At 35.0% G+C, this 21,572-nt stretch overlaps 1 protein-coding gene across 3 annotated transcripts in view; it reads left to right on the plus strand.

The window, feature by feature from the left end:
- The window catches only part of Rfx3 (regulatory factor X3), a 255,107-nt gene that overhangs the window by 93,917 nt on the left and 139,618 nt on the right, over positions 1-21,572 (plus strand). For all 3 annotated transcript variants that reach the window (XM_027406465.2, XM_027406463.2, XM_027406464.2), the window contains one exon: positions 19,882-20,006. In XM_027406465.2, the coding sequence (XP_027262266.1) occupies positions 19,890-20,006 (117 nt within the window). In that variant the 5' untranslated portion in view covers positions 19,882-19,889. The remainder of the gene's footprint in view (positions 1-19,881; positions 20,007-21,572) is intronic.

Genomic DNA, 21,572 nt, shown 5'->3' on the forward strand with positions numbered 1-21,572 from the left:
ATGTGTTCCACATTTATTTTTTAATACAAAATAAAAATGTTGAGATGTTATATTGCTGGGTGCTATTGTTTAGCCGTTTAAAAACAATTTTGAAATGAATGTTCTGTTTTGTGAGATGTAACACTCAAGCCCATAAGTTGGTTGAATGCAGCACATAGGACGAACTAGTTGAAGGCAGCAGGTCAGAGCTAGCAGGAACTTCCGTATTGCTTGATATGCTGGATTGCTACATTTTTTTCTTGATCTATAACAGTCCATTAACTACAGAATTCTTCACTGACTCATTGTCCTTACTTTGAAAAGAAAGTATGCCTCTTTTTGTTTTGACAATGATTTTCAAATTACTGAAATAGTTTCTATTTTTCTGTGATTATATCCTCTTTTAACTTAAACAATTCAAGCCACATCTTGACTACAAGCATGAAATAATTATAAATCAATAAATACTATGTTATAATGTTAGTTGATATATAATGTTAGTTGATATAATATAATGTTAGTTGATATTTCTTTACCTCTTACTTAGCATCAGACATATTTGTAAGCCAAAAAGGCAATGTCTTTAGTGCTTATGATCACTCTAGGAAGTGGGAATTATTAATTCATAACTTGGAAATTGTGAAAACTAAGGCTGTGATTGTTAGTAGTGATAAGCCAGGGTATGAATCCAGACAGTGGATGGAGAATTCAGCACTCCTAACTGAGTGCTTGTCTGAATACAGACAATTGATAATGCACAGATTTCTCATATTAAAGGCTAACTTGTACATCTGTATCTGCTTTTATTAGACTGAAATAAGAACTATTAGAATTCAGATACTAATATTTAGCTCCTATAGCAGAGATGGCTCATTTAAAAAATATTTACTGTTTTAAATGCTATTAAGCAAATTGTACTCCTTCTAGAACTGATCTTTACATTTCTGTAAATATGTTGGTCTTTTAGGAATAGCCCTAGAATTTTTCCAAGTTTTAATATTTGATCAACTATAAACTTTTTATATTTAAAAGTCACTCTTGAGTTTCTTATTAAACATTGGGTTACTGAGTCATTTATTTGTGCTTTTCTTGACTCATGTTTGTGGAAGGTGTTCTGCCTTTCACCAATTATAGTATTATATTTTCATTTTTATTCAGTTTAAAAGTTTTCAATTTCCCTTTTTATTTCTTCTTTGACTACCAGTCAATCAATTAGGGATATATATATATATATATATATATATATATATATATGTATATATATATATATATATACATATACATATATATATATTTTGAATTATTGCTGGTACTGGGGTAAATTTTAGGGCCTCACTCATTCTTGATTGACACATTGTTGCTAGTTGTAGCACCAGCCATGCTACCGACTTTCAAGTTACTTTTGATAGGATTAATTCCTTTTTTTTTTTTGGCATTATGATCTGTCTTGATAAATATCCTGCCTATTCTTGAGAAGGTGTATATTTGGGTATTGTTGGATGTGGTGTCCTATCACTGTCGATCAAGTTGGTTAATATTGTTTAGTCTGTCTTTGCTGGTTTTAAAATCTCCATTTATGATAGAAAGTCTTACCATTTTCAAATGTCATGTTTTGCTTTATTCAGGAACATTGCTTGTGGGTTTCTTGTCCTGCCATGTCCTGCCACCCTTCTCAGCCCCAAATATGCACACAAAGACTTATAGTAATTATTAAACTGTTGGTAGATAGCAAGAGCTTCTTACTGTCAGATCTCTCTTAATTATTAACCCATAACTACTAATCTATGTATTTCTACATGGCCTTGCCTTACCAGACCTTTGTGGTCTACATGGTGACTGTTCTGATGGACTCCCTCTGCCTAATTTTCCCAGAATTCTCGTTGTCTCCTAGTTCTGCCTACCCTCCTGCCTCATTGACCAAACAGTGTTTTATTTATCAACCAATAAGAGAAACATATATACAGAAGGACATTCCCCATCATAGGAGTTCTGAAAATAGGCACATAGTATTTATGATCTCTATGTTTTTTTAATAAGTTGACTCCTTTGTCCTTATAGTTGACCCACTCATTCCTGATAGTTATTGCTTTCAGAGCTACATTTTTATTTAAATGAAATAATTTCTATGATCTATTTTATATCCTTTGCTTATTGTTTTACGTTTTTTTTTGTCTTCTAGTGATTAGTATAGACTTTGAATATGCCTCTTTAACTTACCACAGTATTCCTTCACATATACACTACTGCAGGCATAGTGTAAGAAAAGCCTGTGATGGCCAACAGCTCTTGGCAGTGGGGAACATTTATGTTTCCATACCTTTTGGGAATTTTGAAAAACACTGCTCTCAGAAATTTTCCTGGTGGCTTATTCCTTTTATAGGCATAATGGTAACTACTGTTTTGTTTTCTTTTGCTTTCCTTTGAATGAGAGTAAGGTTAAAATAACTTTAAGTGGCAGAAATATGCCAAATATAGCATAATATAACAAATACTGTTAGTGTAATCTCTTAAGTTTGTACTCAAATTCTAGCACTATCACCTGCTAGGTTTATAATAGACTCCCAATTTTCATAACTCTAATGTGGATATGAATCACCCAGAACTATTCTTGGCCTGCATGTGTAAGAATTTGACTTCTGTGTTGGTTTCCATGATTCAGTGAGTTAGTATTTACTTACAAATACCTGATTAAAATGTTTGTCAGATCATAGGATTTAATAGTGATTTGCCATGTAAAGATTCTAGAAGTTACTGGCTGACTCCCAAGTCTGTGCTATTGTTTTTGATTTTCAAACTTTGACCATTCCTTTCCACCTTGAGACAGATTTCACAGGTGTCAGAAAAGATCATTTATGTTGATGAGATTACTATGAGTTAACTTGATAATCCAAATATGTTCAAGAGTTGGGGAGATACAGGTAGCAAGTAAGTTACAATAGGCTAGTGGCACACACATTCAGGAAATGTTACCTGCTTTAAGTGGCAGACACATGCAGGAATGTCGCTGCTCTTATTATCTACAGGAAGAGAATTGGAGGATTAGCACCAACATAGGATACTGTAAGAAGAAAGGTCATCCTGGGTCTCATTGTGTTGCATTCATTGAGAAGCAGTTTGCATTATGGAACTGGAGTTTGGGTGAATGAAAAGGATCTTGGACAATAGATGTAAAAGTCTTTGCAATTTACAAGTGAAAGTTAAGCTTCAAAATATTATTTCAGGGACACTGTGTGCATAGGACACAAAAAAGAAAGAGGAGCATCTTCAGTAGTGGAGAAAACAAAAGAGGTAGCTGAGGAAGGCATGCTTTTTAGATTTTTGGAGCTTTTCTTGGATTAAGTGAGTTAATATTTATTTGGAGTTGATGTAAATTTTATAAGTTTATCCTAAGCAGATTAGAAAAATAAAATGCCTATAAAATGTTAGTGGTAGGTAATGCAACTTTCTCTTTTGGTAAGATAGCAAATATGTCACTGGGCCCTTTCAAGTTGGCATAACTAATGAGAAGTTATGGTGTTTGTAACTATTTCTCACTGGTTTTGCAAGAACATGATTTTACTCTTAAGAGTGCCTTTTCTCATTCATGCTGCAAATTTCAAATGTGAAACAAACTTTTTCCCCATTAACTCTGAAATGCAAGAAAATATACAAATATATGAGTATGGTGAGAGCATAGTTTTATAGTTTTATTTATTTCCAAGTATGCTTGGGAATACAGACTTTGGAGAACTCTGTTCCCAGTGGAGAACAGCATACATTGTACAAAACTGTACTAAGAATTAATGTGTTAATATTTGTGACAGCTACATGGTAGGTGCTCAATAAATGGTAGGGTTTGGGTTGTTGCTTTTGTTTGTTTTAGATGTAGATAGGGTTTCGTTAGCCCAGGCTGACCTAGAACTCCCCGTTTAGCTGAGCAGTGTGGCTGATTATGACCGTGAACTTCAGATCTTGTTCCTTCACACCGAGGCCTAGGACCTAGCCTGGCTCTGCTTTGTATTGTTTGGGTGAGATTGGGAAGGTGAGGGTAAAAGAAAGAACTAATTGATGGCAAGAATTCTCCACTGCATCTTTACTATTTTTCAGGTTGTCTCGGTGGAGGGAGTGATTGTTATTTTTCTTTGCCTGAGTTATTATCCTCCCAGGTCAGGATAATATGCAAAACAAAACAAAACAAAACAAAGCATGCAGTGGTGGAGAGGGGGTTTCACCTGTAGCCTTTTGCTCAGTTGCCAGGAGGGTTGCCCCTATAGGAACTTAACTTGGATTCCTTCTGATTGTTCTGACTCTGGATGTGTCAAAGCAGTGAAATGCTGGCTTAGAGTCATGTTCAGCAAGCATCTGCTCTTCATCTTCACAGCTAGAAGAAAGGGAAATTGGGTAATTTCTAAAAGGAAATTATGCCAGGAATCCACAGTAATTTAAATATGTTTCTCCATGGAGATTCCAATTTGTTTCTTTTTTTGTAAGTTAAATCAAACTAAAGCTTAATCTAAATAATGAGGGCAGGGTATTAAAATGTTCACTTTTAAGCTACACAAATTCTTAGCTATAATAAATATGTTCCAAATTTTAAACTTATATTTATAAATAATTTTATTGAATATTCTCGGAGAACCTGAGCCACATCAATTATAATTGCTGAGTTTTGATAAAAATTTATGATTTGGCTTTAGATGAATTAGGTATGCTATTAAAGAATTTTGGTTGGTTTGTGGAACATTGTGCTTTAACAAGTATTTTCATAATGTTTTCTTGGAAACAACAACATTTTGATGGTTTGGACGAAAAGAAAAAGGTCTATAACTGAAAAAAATTCATGTTTCATTAAACATACACATTTTACAGAAGTATCTATATTTCCTAAGTAAAGGTTTTTTGGTTTAGTTTTATTTTGTTTTTCCTTTGTTTTGGTTTGTAGATTTTGCTTTCTTACTGTTAAACTGGGGAAACTTTTATGCATTTAAAGTGAGATTTTTAGACTCATCTCTTTGCAACATATTAGAATCTTATTTCAAAATTACATTATTTTTATGTACATTGGTCTTTATTCCACTTATGTTAAATAATAAATAGATTTTTAATATTTGTATTAGTGATTGATACCCAATTTGGAAGAAAAAAATGAATTTATCTGTAAAATTTCAGCACCAACGATGTAATATTTAGAGGTTTGCATTTTTCCTGGATATTCAGATGACCATAAAATTCCTTCTATACAAATGTACTTTTGTGAACAGGTTGGTGAAGTTAAGTGTATACTGCCTCTTGATTTGGAGCAGTAGTTTCAGAAATGCCAGTCTCCCCCAATCTATTTTTTCATTAACTGTTTACCAAAAACATTTACTTTCTATAAATACATTGGAGCACTCTCAAGAAGAAAAACAGTCAAGAGAATAAATAATTCTTTCTTAATAATTTGTTAGAAGCTTTTTTGCTTCTTTTACCTTTCTACTGTTAATTACCATTTATGGACTTGAAAACAAAAATAGAATCATCCAGGGGTCATGTTAAGAGCGATTTCTGCAACTCATAACATTACTCGTAATGTGATACAGTAGAGCTTTCACTTTGGAGGTCCAAATAAATCCTGGTATAAACTGTGACTCAGCCTGGAGTACATGTTTAGCCTTGCTCTCTGAGCCTGGGTTTCTCTGAACATAGTCGTGTCCAGTAATACAAGACTAATTTTGACCTTTACTGGTACTGCTATAGTGCAGTGCTGCTTTAGGGTCAACTGTAGAAGCCAAGAATATATAACACCATGGATTTGATTTCACGATGATAGCATTATTTTCAGGCACCAAACATTTTGTCCATGTTTGTATATATAACATAGTTTGCCTGTTTAAAATGAATAATTCTCATATATCCCAGGCTGGCCTTGAACTTATATAGTTGAGGATGTGCTTGCACTCCTGTCATTACACATGTTGCTATTATTTTGGGCTTTTCCTGCATCTTCAATATCCATAGTGTTCAGGTAATAACTGAGGTCCTATAGTTAATGTGTAAATTAGTTGTCAGGATATGTCAAAAAAGCCTGAAGAATAAAGTAAATGGCATAACTAAGCTGCATTAGTGGCAGTTTATTTGCACAGCAGTTTGGAGGTGCTATCTTGTCACTACCAAGTTTATATGGAGTCCTGTGTTCTGGCACGGGCAGAGGAGAAAGTGATAGGGTAAAGGAAAAAGAGGAGTGATGACTAGGTAGTCTCACAACTAAGAAAACCCTTGTTCTTTAATTGTAAGAGAATTTATTATTTAATGTTAAATAAATTGTATAATGAAAGGGAATGTGCTTTTCATAATTAACTATTCAGTTGTGTTTAGGAAATATTTTTTGTAACATTAGATGTAAGAAAACTGACCACATGTAACTATGGCATAGCCATTATATATTACATGTGATTTTAGATGCATAAATATTAGATTACTGTTGGGGTATAACAAGATGATAGTTGATAATATCTTCATAATAATAATAACTATATGTACATCAAAACTTCTCTAAGGCATTTCCTTCAATGTTGCTTTAAAATCTGTCAATACTTCTGTGTATATTAGGTCTGACAGCTATTAAGCTAATAAAATCCAATAGGACATATCCGAATGATTAAAGAATTTAAGCAGTATGGGTTGTTTCAAATTTACACTCACACAATAGAAATTGTAAATGTTTTAAAAATGAAAATGTAAACATAATAAAAGCATAGAAGCAATTTCAAAATAAGGATAGTTAGTGCATGCCTCGGAGAGCCTGTAAACTGCTGCACAAAACCGATTATCCTCGTGAGCATTCAATGCAGTTAACAGTGAAAAGTGCACCTTGTAAAAGCTGTTACACAAACTATTTTGTCTAAAAGGTTTCCTTCTCACACCCTGAAATTACACTTATTCACCTCAAGTGAAGATTCAGAATCTGTTCCTTGTTTATTTTGATTGCAGTTACTGATGTGTTGAATTTTGCTTCCTGTTGAACTAGAAATTAGTCTTTTGGGTTTCTTCATTGCAATAAAAACACAATCTGTACTGTAGGTTACATTCAAAAATAGTGAACCTAAATTACTGAATACCTGGGATCACACAAAATAGCCAAATTGGGCCCAAAAGCTCTCAGAGTATATGCAGTGTGCAAACATTTAGTTGGCATTACCACACACATTTGCATAGTTTGCCTTATTTGAATTTTTGTTAAATGCCCTGAAAAGGTGCCTGATTCACTTATGTGAGAAAGAGACTTGGAAACTTTTCGGCGAGCCTCTGATGGTGGGAATCTATTCTCCATGTGATACGAATGTTTCTTTCACTGTGCAATAAGCACTTGGAGCCCCTGGCAGCAGTCCCTGCTCTTTGTGACAGCCTTCTTCTTCTTGTTTCTAAGCCATGCTCTGTTAAAGCTGCTTTAAAACAACAACAACAACAACAACAACAACAACAACAAAAACAAAAACAAAAAATTGGGAACTGAAGTCCTGAGTTTTAATGCCAAATGTAATGCTAACCAACGGGACCTCTTTTAATACTGATCTTGGACTCTGAATTGGGAGCCTGGGTACTTTTCAGCTTTAAATGCTGCTGTTGGGAAAGGTCAGCTATTTGATAATTGATTATCCTCCTAACTCAAAGAACATTTATTGAGAGATTCATTTTCCAATGAATGTTCCTCCTGAAATAAATTTACTGAAACATAAATTCATTTTGATTAATGTACCAACCAGTGTTATGCATCAATTTGCCTAATGACAAATTATTAACTTTTTGAAATGTGTTTATAGTAAATATGTTTAAAATTTGTCACAAATCACTTTGTATACTGTTGTGTGAATTAATAGTTGCAAAAGACTGGATTTTTTAGTGGCAAGTATTAAGTTTCAATTTGGTATTAATATTTCTTTACATAGCCATTTCACCTCAGATATTTTATAATAGGATTACTTATCAGTTCTACTCAGCGATATGCTAAATTTATCATGTGTATTTGATAACTGAATGTAGTAACTAATGCTTTTTAGCCACTTAAAACAGAAGTTATGTCCAACTGAACTAAGTAAGAAAGGTATGAATTGAGGGTCATAAAGAATTAAGTTGATAAAAGATGTATGTAAAGGAGTAAGCCATTTATACCATCACTTATAAACTCATAAGTATTCAAGAAGTTCCTATATAATTTGATCTAAAATAAGTATTCTCATTCCAGGAATTTACTGTACCAAAGAATAAAATAATTCTCAGATACAATCTGGATAGACAAAAAGCAAGATTGCAATCCATTTCATGATGAACCTTTAACTTGTCAATCAATATAAGACATCAACTAGCTCTTCAAAGCTCATTAGGGCTGGTTATTTAGTACAGATAACTGTCAATATTATGCATGATTTAAAGAAACAAGTTTGAGTGAACTGGTAAATTTGTCATTTGACAAAACGAGTTGACGTTTGGCACTGTAAACCTAGCCTTCTCATTCCATCATTACCATCTATGCCTGGAACAGGAGGAGGCAGTATGTGGCACAGTGCCAGGCTGCAATGGTAGACCATCCCTGTCTTTGGAATAAGAGGCTTTTTATTCTGTTTTGTTTTGTTTGTCTCTTTATGTCAGGGGTATCCTTTAACTAGAATTTGGACCATGTTGAAGTTCTATGTCTCTATGTGTATTTGTGTGTTGTTCCATGTATGGAACATAGCTACCATGGACTGTTTGCTAAACCAAAGAGATTAAAAAGCTCTGGATGAGAATTGAAATGTTACTTTTTACAATCCTCATGTCTCACCACTACAGGGAATATGTTCTGCATGAGCACTTGAACAAATGAATGAATATAGCAAGTTGTGTAACAAGTTCTTGGTGTGTGACAAGAAAAGATGGCTTTGTGCTCAAGTAGGAGCAGATATGAAATTGGATTAGAGGATCTCACTGTGGCATTGCAATGCAGCTAGATATTCTAAACACTAATTAATTAATTAGTTATTTATTGGTGTATGTCCTTAAAGTTTCTTAATTATTACCTTCAATTGCAGTGCTGTTAGATGTAGGCTTAAGTATATTTCTCTGGCACTTGCTGGGAGGCAGTTTGTTACTGAATAAAAAGGGGTCCCTTGCAGAAGACTACTGAAACTTTCCTTTCTTTTGACATCTAAGAAACTCCAAGTCAGTGTCCTTCGTTTAGAAGAATTGAAGTGGGAACTTGTGCTCAATTCAGAGATTTCAGAAATAAATATATTCCCCAATCCCCAATTCAAACATCAAGCTTATCAAGCTTAGTTAGATTAGTGCCCAAGCACAAGATTATAGTAGCCACACAATAACACCCTCTCCCCCCCACCCCCGTGTGTGTGTGTGTGTGTGTGTGTGTGTGTGTGTGTGTGTGTGTGTGTGCGCAGTACTGGGGTTCAAGGCTATGTTCTTGTCCTAGACAACTGCCTTACAACTGAGCTCCTTTCTCCAGCCCCTAATTTAGTCATTATTATTAGTCTTAGCTGAGCTATACAAAAAAGAATAGACGATCACCTTCTTAGGCACTGTGAGCTGCTGAAATAGGAATGAAGACTATTTACAAGGATGATATATCATGGAAGATTATTAACTGGGTTAAAAACACACAGCATATGCAATTAGTGTAATGAAGGACTAAATAACAGTTGGTCTGTCAAACATCTACCATGTCATATGTTGAGCCTGGTACTACGTATGGTTGCCGATAAAAGGGAAAGCAAGACAAGGCCTCTCTTGGACTTTAGGGATCATATATGTACTATTTTCTCATTCATTTTTTCCTAGTTATACAACTTTGGTGCTGATAGGAGTATTTAATTAATTACTATGTACTTTTTCCATCTATAGAAAAGTGGAATGATAGTTGTTTATTTCTCACAGGATTTCCAGAACGATGAAAATAATATTCTTAAATTGTTTTTCTAGCTGCCATTTGTTTATTTTTAACATTACTTATAATTAAATTATTAAATAAAATATTGCCTGATTAGTAACTGGAATTACTAATTCTTCCTAGAATAATATTTTTCTGTAGAAAATTTCAGTACTAGGCCGGGCGTTGGTGGCACATGCCTTTAATCCCAGCACTCGGGAGGCAGAGGAAGGTGGATCTCTGTGAGTTTGAGACCAGCCAGGTCTACAAGAGCTAGTTCCAGGACAGCCTCCAAAGCCACAGAGAAACCCTGTCTCGAAAAACCAAAAAAAAAAAAAAAAAAAAAAAATTCAGTACTTACTAAGAAAACTTAGCAGAATATCAATTGAGTATTGCTAAGCTCAAACAAATTTCAAGTGATTAATTAGTGATGAAGTCAGACAATTACATTTAGGCTAATTACTTATTCTAGCATTTTCTCTATGAAAGTTAAATATATGTAAGTGTCTGTCTAACAAAGGAAGTATAACAGGGCCACCTATTCTAAGACCACATGGGCAGAGCACTGGTTCTGAAACTGCAATTCTGTGAACCATTTGTACTTTGTAAAGCAATAAATGATATGTTAGGAGGTTCAGAGCAGTAGCAAAAGATTTGATTTGCTCATTTCAATTTAGTTAATCCTTGTTTCTTTATTTTAAAAATTAGGTACAAAGTCTTTTGAAGCTTAAAAGGGAATTATAATAATTTATATAATTGAATAAGAATTTAACAATTGAAATTGAAGTCACAGTCAAAATAAAAATACATTCTTAATGAATGCCACCATTGCAGATGGCTAGAGCAGACAATTATACTTTTACAGAATTTTAAGTATTAAATACTTCTGAGAAGGCATGGAACTGTTTTAACAGGGTCTTAAACTCATGGTCTTTGGAGATTCACATTCATGTTCAATGAATTGAACATCCTTTGTGTATTAGGCATTGTGGTGTATTTGTGGGTGATGAGGTAATTACAGTCCATGTGCTCATACAGTTTGTTCTTTCCCTGTCAAGAGGAATAATGTACACTATACAATATGCTGACTGCTACAGGGAGAATAGTGACATAGTGCTACAGGAACACCTGGGAGGGCCCCAGGCTGGACTTGTTAGGTGGAAAGGGAAGGAGTGACAGCTGTTTGGGAAGCATTAAGGAAGTAGAATATATTCTAGCCCTAGATGTTGAAGATGAGAGAAGCGAGGAGGAAAACAACATCTGAGGCAGAATAAACTGTTGTGGCACTGAGGGAACCCCATCTAACTAGATTGTATAAACTTGGCATGTGTAAACGGAAGCTGCATGCTAAAGAGCCTCTGAAGTCTTGAGAGGAAGTTTGTAGTTTATCCCAAAAGTAGAGCTTCAAGCATCTGTGTGGTAGGATGGAGATCTAAGAATAGATTTTGAGGGCAAATTAGAGCTTAAATCATTGGAGTAGGTAATTGATTAAACTGGGAGGAATACAAGAAAAGAAGTCTGTCTCTTATTTGTAAGGTTCTTTGAGAAATAGAGATACCAAAGTAGCTAGATGTCAAGGTAGTCAACTCTTGTTTGAATGGATCAGTGGTCTTAAACTCATTGAGAAAAGACTGTAACTTCCACATCTCATAAGAGGAGTTATTGGCAGGAATTTAATTGATTCCTGCATGGATTTTCATTCTTATTTAAAATGTTGTCTAACATGAACTTCTGTCAATCATAAAGAATTGAGTTGATTTTAAACATCCACTTCTTTCTGTTAGGGGCATTAAACATTTATAAAATGACATAAGAAATCACTTTTTGTTTTAGTACTATTTAAAAAAGAGTTTTAAAAGAAATTATAGTTTTGAAGCCAAGAAAATACTTTAGACTAAGTCCTAAGGTCAGTCATACAGAGACTTTATTGCCAATCCTCAAAATGTTAGCTTCCTGAGAATGGAGTAACTGCAATTATTATAATTTTTTTATTTATACAAAGAAATATTTTCTACCCATATTTATTTAGATACTAAATATATAAATGATATTTTGAAGTTGGCTAAATACTTCAGTGTATTCCAAGTGCATTTCTGTAATGAAAGATGATATAAACCTTTTATTTGATTGCTAGCATTGTGTTTTGCAGCTGTGTGTGTGCGTGTGTGTGTGTGTGTGTGTGTGTGTGTGTGTGTGTGTGTGTGTGTGTGTGTGTGCGCGCGCGCGTGTGCGCACACATGTGTATTGGAAGAGGGTTTTTTTTGGGGGTCCACCCACTCTGCCCACTCATATTCACTTTTTTTTGCCAAAAATGTCAGCGATGAGAATTGAGTTCTTGAAGATACTGTACATTTAAAATGGGATATATTGTTCCCGTCATTAGCAGTGTTATTATACAGTATTCTTTTCCTTTTTTAGATGGTGTTGATTTCTTTGAGCCTGTCATTAAAATAGTTAGGAACTGTAAAAGAGTCTATTCTCTTCTTTATAAAGAGAAAAATAGATGGGGAAAATTCTTGTGTGGGCAAGAACATTTAAGAGGAAAATTGTCATTGGGGTGTGAAGAAAAGTAAGAATTCCTGTTCTTGCTTTATAGTCACTATAAAAGGCAAGCAACCACAGTCTTCCTGTTTGGGGACAGTACTACAGGCTTAATTCTCCAGTGGTTCTTTTAGTCTCTGTGCCTTTTAAGACAATATTTGCCTTTCCTTTGTTTCCATCCTAACATACGGGTGCTCTACTAGGCATTCGTATTCTTGGTTATCAATCCACAACATGAGATAGGATGCATCCTTATTGTGTGGGGCAATAAACCACATACAATGGGCAGAGAAACCAGTGGCAGTTTTGAAATGAGATGCTTGAGGGCTGGAGACATGTGGGTGAAATTTACAGTACTAGGCATGTTTTTTTCCCTCTGTAGAGTGGGCCTTATGTCAGTCAGAAAGTGTTGGTCAACCCCATAACATTCCTGCCACTTTTGCCCCCTTTGGCATATCTTCCCACACTGTTCATTATTGTAGTTTATGGGGTGCACAGCTAGGTAGAGTGCCAATGTTTTTTTCTCTTAGAATAACCAGCATCGTACCTTCCATTACTATGAAATCTGGCCAACAGGCAAACTTCCAGTTCCCTAACATCTTGGTTTTGCCAAATCCTGTGAGCCAAAATGTTCAGTGTCTTCAGTCATAGTCATACTTTCAAATTGTGGGAGGACAACCTAGAGCAATGGCAACAGCCTATATTGTTTTAGGGTCTCTGAGACAGCTCTTATATGCCTTCTTAAGTAAACAATTATAGCCTGGAGATATGAAACATTGTCCTGATTGTATCCTTAAAGCATGATGCATACCCAATTATTGTGATATATTTACATGTTCAGATATATAATTATTTTAGTGCCCAAAATTTTGACTGGCCATTATTATCAAATTGAGATAGCCTTGGACTTGAATCCTATAGTTTTGTGTTGCTAGTAATTATTAATTAATTAAACTTATTTGAACTCCTTAGACTTAATTTCCTTGTACCATAACTAGGAATATGTATTTCATGAACAAAATTAGAATTAAATATGCACAAATCATTGATGCTACAAATGATCAACATAGTAACTTGTCCTAGTATCTGTATAAAATAATGATAATATATTTATGGTAAAATAATCAGTGTTTGTTTTCTTTTGAATTCCTAGAGTTATTAGTTTGATAGATTCAAGTTATTCTGAAGATTGGGCTGATAAATAGGGATAATATATTACATTGTCTCAAATTTTTGTAGGAATCTCTGTGTAATATGCAATTTTGTTTTCAGAGACAATAATATAGTTGGCATTCTCAGGGAGTTTGTTTATTTGGCTTTCTGGCTACTTCCATCCCCGTGTCCCCACCACTGTTAGCTGGACACTGTGTTCTTGTGGTTGTTATTTGGACTCTGCCATCTAGACAGGGCTGATCTGACTATTAATTCGTGAACACAAGTGAGAGAAAAAGCTGGAATAGCACCTGTGCCTGATGACAGCTTCTCTTGATAACCAGGAGCAAAACAAATGGCAAAACAATTTTCACATCATTTCATCACTGTGCCTTCAGTGTTAATGGATGGTTTTATTTTACTTCTTAAGTAATTAGTCCTTTAAGATAAAAACAGTTAACTATTTTTTTTTTGTATTTCATTTTTGAAGAAGAAACAATCTATTCTGAGTCATAGGAAGAATTAGGTAAATGAAAGCCTTTGTTGAAAAGTGAAAAACGTTACCCAGGCAACATGTGTATGCTACAACTGTGCTGATTAATCATCTCCAGCATTAATCATTGTCAATGATTATCACAAAAATAGTAGTGTATAGCAGAACAGTCTACACTACTGTCCTTCATATTTGGCATAAAAGTTTTACTTTTTCCTAAGAATCACACCATCAAACTTAAATAAAGAAAGGCTCTCATATAGAAAGTCATAAATTTTCTTCTATACAATTACATTATCTGTTGATAATGTAATTACAACATCAATTACATTATCTGTTGATTTGATAAGATTGCATTTTGCAGTGTGTAAACTTCCCCTAGATATGATATACATGTTGTTATTTATTTGTTTTGTTTTTTTGCTTTTTTTTTTGTTTTTGGAGAAGGTTTGGGCTATGGCTGAAGTAAACAGTTCTTCTAGTTAGTTTCTTCTTGGGTAGAGAAGTGCAAAATCAAGCCTTCTGTTTTGTCTGTGTAGGTAAAATAATCAGTTCAATATATCTTGTTAAGGTTTAAAAAATATTGTGTGATTATTTCATGCATATTAAATATGCATACATAGACCAGTTCAAATATTCCTATTTTGTATTATGCCTTTTTTGAAGATTAGTATCCTTATTTGTTGAAAGTCATCTTTTAGTTATCAACCCCAGAGTAATCAAAATGTAGACATTCACACCCATTTTCTGAATGTAAATGTTAACAATATTTTTCTCTAAAAGCAATGCTCACTTTAATTATTCATCTCCCCCCACTCTCATGCTCTCTCTCTGTCTCTCTCTGTCTCTCTCTGTCTCTCTCTGTCTCTCTCTGTCTCTCTCTGTCTCTCTCTGTCTCTCTCTGTGTGTGTGTGTGTGTGTGTGTGTGTGTGTGTGTGTGTGTGTGTGTAAGCCAGAAAAATGTGTTGATAGATCCCTTGGAGTTGGAATTAAAGGGAGTTGTGAACTGACCAATGTGGGTGCCGGTACCCAAAATCTGGTCCCTTGAAAGAACACTAAGCATTCTTATCCACTGAGTACCTCTCCAAACCCATTATAGCCATAATTTTAGATAATGGAGGTTTAACTGAATTTGAGTATTAGTAATAAAAGTTTTATGTTTCAGAGTCTTTATAATGGTTTTGGTTCTTTCTTCATGTAAAAATATACTAATGTCAAACTATTTGTTCTCTAGTTTAAAAATAGTTAGTTACAATTGTGAAATAGTGGCTTCTAAAATTTTTATAATTTATATAGAGTATAGCCGCATTTATATATGATTTATTTTTACCAAAAACTGTCATAATAATTTTGGATAACTTGGTTTAAGCAGCAAGTGGAATTACCCTCTTGGTCTTTCTATGATAAGGTAAAAGGAAGAGCAATTTGAAAAACTGTAGATTGTTATCACAATCTTAACTCAGAAAATTAAAGTCAGCTTAATGGAATGAGAAAGAGACATCTCAGGCTTTGCTTTGTGGGAGAGGAAGTATTTCAGGATGGAAGATCACAGTAAGCATCAGGTGGACCCAGCCAGTTATAAGCTTATAAAGTTCTGTTTGATAAGTGATTGACTGGGTCAGATTATTAAAGGAATGAATTTGGCGTGTACATTGTATGTGATAAAAGGAATCCAACTGTGAATTTGAGTGTGTTAAATAATTTTCAGGAAGTCCCCCAAAGGACATTTGAATGCTTTGAAACTTGCAATAAAGCATGTTTGTTCCAAACACACTTGATTTGCCTAGGTTTGCCCATCAGGTTGAAGAAATGCTAATTTGTTGCATTCAGCAGCTGGGTTTTGCAATATTCTTCTCCTCTTCCTAGGGGCTAATTAGCCTTCTTTCAAAATGTGGCCTATTTAGCCTTAGATTCTCATGACTCATCCAGAGCTGGCTGTACAAAGCAGAACCCTTAGCAGGCGGGTGTGTCCAACTGCTTAATTAGCCAGAATAAAAAGGTCCTTTGTCAAACAAGCATCTGTTGCTCATGACACACCTGACAGCCACATTAAGTAAGGATGACTAGACGGAAATTGTGCATGTCTCTCCTGTAAGAACATACCACTCATTTACATGTGGACCACATCAGAAGCAAACTGCAGGGGGTTATTTAGCTTATCAAAAGAAATTAATGTGACTCCACTTGTGATTGATAAACAAATATTACTTAACAGGCACCAAAGGGACAAAACTAACCAAATTACCCCCAGACATAAACAAAGCCTTGGAAACTTCTGCTGGTGAATGCGAATCCGTTGTAAGCGCCCAGTTGTTCATTTCCCTAAGGTAGCAGGCTTTGGACATTCCTGTGATGAACTTCACTTTGTACAATGTTGGGGATTCCACAGAATATTTTTATATATCAGTAGGTTAAAGTAATCTATTTAACAAACTTTGGGTAGAGGATTATACTCTTTCAGTAGGCTTTATATTGTCATTGTTCTGGGTTAAGATTAGCTTTCAGGGTTAGTGAATGTAAAGTGGTTCTAGAAAAATACTTATAAATTGGGAAGAATTATTGCTTCAGTAGAGGCAATACTTTTGTATCTTTATGGACAGTGGTGGAATGGATCTATATCTATGATTGCTGGAAATGTACAGTAAGAAAACATGTATTAGAACCCCAACTTACCGTTCTGACTTCCAGTGCCCCAGCTTTTTGTTTGGAAACTATACTATCACGAGTCTGCATCACAGTACACCCAGTGGTTGTAAGTGCAGATTTTCAAGCCAGACAGATGTAGAATGAATTCAGTTTCTTCTTTCTGGCTGCATGCTTCTAACAATTTTAAAATCCACCCATATCGAAGTTTCCACACTTGTTAGATAAGGATAACATCTGCTACATGTGCTTCCTTTGAGAACTAAACCAGCAATTTATTTAATGCAGTTTGACTGGTTTTTAGCATCAGGAAAAGATTTAGTAAATGATAGACCAAATTGTAGTTACAGCCCTTCAAGCCATTTTATGGAAGTCATGAGGTTGCCATCAAGTGTCTCTTCTTCAGGGCTAATGGAGGAAGAGAAACTAGATAAGAATGAAACTGCATCTGTCAGATGGTCTGCAGAGAATGCCCAGGGTTTAAGAGCACTGGTTGTTCTTGTAAAGGATGTTCCCAGCACCCCCATGCTGGCCCACAACCATCCATAACTCCAGTTCCAGGGGATCCAAAACCCTCTTTGGACCTCCTTGTGAACCAGGCATATATTTGGTGCAATATAGACATAGGTGCAAAAACACTCATACACTTGAATCTAATAATTTTTTAAAAATCTAGTCAAATGAACAGAAATTACAATTAGCAGAAAGTACTCTGGGGTTTGATTGATACTTGGGTACACTAGATTGGGTTCTTTATGCCAGTTTTAATGTAGCATAGACAGAGCTGGAGGCTAAATAAGAAATTTCTCTCTTACTCTCTAGCTTTAAATTTAAAAGCGGTCATTTCTCCATGCTTGTTTAGATTACTCTTGTTGAATAGTTGACATATTTTGCTTCCTACATTGTTTCCTTTTTTAAAATTTCTGCTACTGTATGTTATTCTCATGTTACCTGGGCACTGCATATTATTAAACCTAAAGCTTCCTGTGATGTTGTGTGCATGAACTTTATTCTGACATCAAACCTTTCTTTTCTGTTTCCTACGTGTGTGGTAGTGTGTAAGTGATGAGTGATTTGACATCTCCAAGCCTCAAACTACTCACCTATAAAATGGAGAACATCATAGTTTTAATTGTTAATGCAAAATACTGGCAGATAAGTGAGTCTTGGCAAAGTTTCCAGCTTGCTCTGTGGTAAACAGGAGGGAGTATTAGTGCAAGAGACTTCCCTGTGGTTACCCAGGCTTTATTGTTGAGAAAGAGTGAAGGAGAAGCACTACTTGGCTGCAGGTGACTTCTGTATCTGTTCTCCAAACAAAGGTACACTGGTCACCCTGGAGCTTGTGAGACTGCTGTGAGGACAGCAGATGCTATCCAGTATCTGCTCCATTCCTGTTCCTTCCACAGAAGCAAGCCTTACATACACATTTAGCTCCTTTGTTAGAACACAAAATGTAATCAATATTCTGTATATACTTAATAAATCAAAGGACCTGAAAGGTTTTTGCTTTCATTTTTGGATTGCTGTCTTTCTCCCTATTTGTCATGGAAGAAAAAAATAAAAGGAAGAGATGGGGTTCCTAATTTATGTATTCTCTTTAAAGAAAAGATAATTTTGAAGGGGATGGCCAGTGCTGGGATCTAACCTAGGGATAATTAAACACTCTTTCACTGAGCTATAACCCAGCTTTGGCTCCAAAATGTGGAGCCTTGATGTCTTCCATGATCCTAATCAAACAAGAAGTTTTGTATAATGAATGATGTCATTCTCATTTAGTCTTAGATATCTCCATGGTTATAATGCTAGTCCAAATGCACATTTATTTAACACAACTGTCACATTTAAAAGAACTACAATTTGTAATATTTCACATAAAAATCTTGATTTTTTTCAGCTTCTTTTGACAATCACAGCAGTTTTCTACAGGTTGGCCTCCTACATATCCAGAAAATCCTAGAGCTGAATGTTAGCCTATCTATGTAAATAATGCTTTAGCCAAAGACTTTACCTTTCACCCTCTCTTCCTTCTTCAGTATAACTAACGTCCCTCAACTAAAATTGAATGTAAGGTTGTTTCATGGATTAATCTATTCATGAATAAATGTATTTTTGAAAAACACTCAGAAGAGCCCTTTACATTTCTTGAACAACCATGGCAACTGTTACTACTAGACTTTTGTATGTAATGACAGTTTTGTAGTTTTAGGACTTTGACCAAGAAAGCAATAAACCACTCTAGAGAAATCACTCAGGTGAAAAGCACAGCCCCAGCTTTTCTCTGGTCATGTTGACTAGATTTCTTAACCCTTGCATTTATAAAATAAAAACAGATTTGTTGTTTTTCAAGGTCCATTTCTAAACCTGAATAAGATGGTGGTTGTGGAAAAAGAATTAGATTGGTCACACTGTGACAAAGATATTGAGTAGAATTAATTTTCTCCTCCATAGAACTGAATACTTGAAAATTTAATTGTCTCAAGGAACATAAATGCTACTGTGTTCTTCACTTGTTTAAACTACAATGTATTACTTTTCATAGGCTGCCGATTAAATAGTGTCCCCTACCTTTATCCACATACCAGAAAATTCACATGTATTTTTTATTGTATTTGTAAGTAGCAAAAGAATGTATCAAACTGTAGAAGCCTAAGAAAATCAGAAAATGTGATTCTATGGCTGAATAAATACACACACACACACACACACACATAATGTTTGAATAATAACTTTAATTTAGAAATAATTTATTCTATATTCTGCTTCTTTTTTTCATTCTAATAGCCACAAAAAGTGCCTAGAAAGTATGGTATATTATATGGGCATCTATTTCAGATTGTGTCCAGAGATTTGAGTATCATGAATATTTTAGATCATAGTTCACTAAAGGATTGAGATACATTGTAACAGTTGGGATCAAAGAACAATAGCTTTCAGTGAAGTGCTGCCTCTTTACTCTCAGGTCAAGTGATACTAATAAGGATTTTTACAAAAGTAGACCTGATTAATTTTACTAATAATTGTTTTTACATTTTTATTTAGTTGGAACCGATAAAAGTCACTAAAACCATGCCTGAATTATCGTGACAGTGTGTTGGAGTTAGTGGCATTATATGTTTGGAAGCTCAGTTTTCGATATTAGGAACAATTGCAGTGAAGCTTATGATGCAAGGGCAACATTGTGAACTGTTTTCCTGTATTCCAGAGACCATCATGCAGACTTCAGAGACGGGTGCAGACACAGGTTCGACAGTGACTCTGCAGACATCTGTGGCTAGCCAAGCAGCAGTGCCTACACAGGTGGTACAGCAAGTGCCAGTCCAGCAGCAGGTAAGGACCTGTTGCTTTCAGAGAGGGAGTGTTCATTATATCGTCTAATAGAGCTTACTTCAAAGATGATTAGGAATTTACTTTCTTGCTTCCTGGAGGATGGAGATAGGTATAGTTCATGCTTCTAGGTTAGCTCAGCAAATGCCTCTTAGGTTTTCCTTGGTGTGCCAGGTCCCTTCCTTGCTGGGCTGTAGAGGTAATGAGACACACATGCAGATCATGTTCCTCTTTTCAGAGCTTCTCCTGGCTCTTAAAGGGAGGTGGCTTTGCTGACCTGTCCACCTTGTTTTCTCCTCCTTTCTTCCCACTGCTTACTAGAAATTCCAAACTCTCTTATATTGAAATGCTACTAATGATATTTTTACATAGACTGAGAATTGTACTTAGTAGTGGAGGGCATGATTATTACTATTATTAAAAATTTATTAATTTTTATTTATTTATATTTATAGATTTTATTTAAATTAGAAACAATCTTATTATAATATTCTTTATAGGCAATATTCTTTTGTCTTTGTGGTGTTTTAGAAATTGCCTTGGTACTAGTTGGCTGTTAAATACTGTTTAATGAAAATAAAATTATCTTAAAGGGCTGGAGATCTGACTCATCCCATTTAAAGAGTTGCAAAAGAATTAATCACCAGATGTTTAGTACAGTTCTTATTCATGCTCCGGGAATTTGGCTTGTTTTGGAAAGATACTGACAAAGTAATGCTGTTCATGCCAATTAACCATTCTGCATGTGGACTGTGAGCACCCTGGAATGCATTTTTTCCAAAGAGTGACAAGAAATTGCATATTTCAATATACTAGTTATGTTTATCTTTCTCTGTTACTTCTCCCCTCCCTCCCTCTCTCCCTCCCCCCCGCTCCCTCCCTCCTTCCTTTCCTCTTTATTTCACTACCACTAAAGGAACCTATACAAATAGTGCCTTAAAAGCCAATGGAGTTACTGACACCATTACCAACTTCACACTTTAACAGTATTCAGAGAAGTAGGGCTTGCTCCACAGAATAAGTAAAGACCAGTTGAGACAATGTTCTGCATTTCTAACTTTAAAAAGTTAACACCAATTTTTTGATAATAAGCACTTGCTTAGCAGATAAACTCTCTGGGTGAGTTTTGATTCTACCCACAGAAAAATGTCACTTCAAATGAATATAGAATGTGCCAGAGGCTCCCAATTCCAGAAGGTGCCCTCTTAAGATGGTGGCAAGTGTGTACTGTGTATCTGACCCTGACCCTCTGCCCTTGTCCTTCTTTTCTTCCTGTCTTCTTTCCTTTTTTTTTTTTTTTTGCTTTCAGAGACACTTTTTTCTTTTAAACTTGTATATTGTTCAGTGCTTGCTATAGTTTATAAAGAGTGTATGTAATAGTGAAAAAGAGCCAGATTATTCAGAGAGTTAGTTACTGAAATCAATGTAGCAGAACTTAGTTTTCCCTCTTTGTGCATGTACCAATCCTCAAAGGGAGGGTTTGTCTTTTTTAATTCATTAATTTTATATATACTTTCATGGATTTAAAAATACCGTATTCATACTACTTTGTTATGTTTTGAATTTTTT

Source organism: Cricetulus griseus, chromosome 3 (assembly GCF_003668045.3).
Source record: "Cricetulus griseus strain 17A/GY chromosome 3, alternate assembly CriGri-PICRH-1.0, whole genome shotgun sequence".
In the NCBI taxonomy this organism is placed as follows: domain Eukaryota; kingdom Metazoa; phylum Chordata; class Mammalia; order Rodentia; family Cricetidae; genus Cricetulus; species Cricetulus griseus.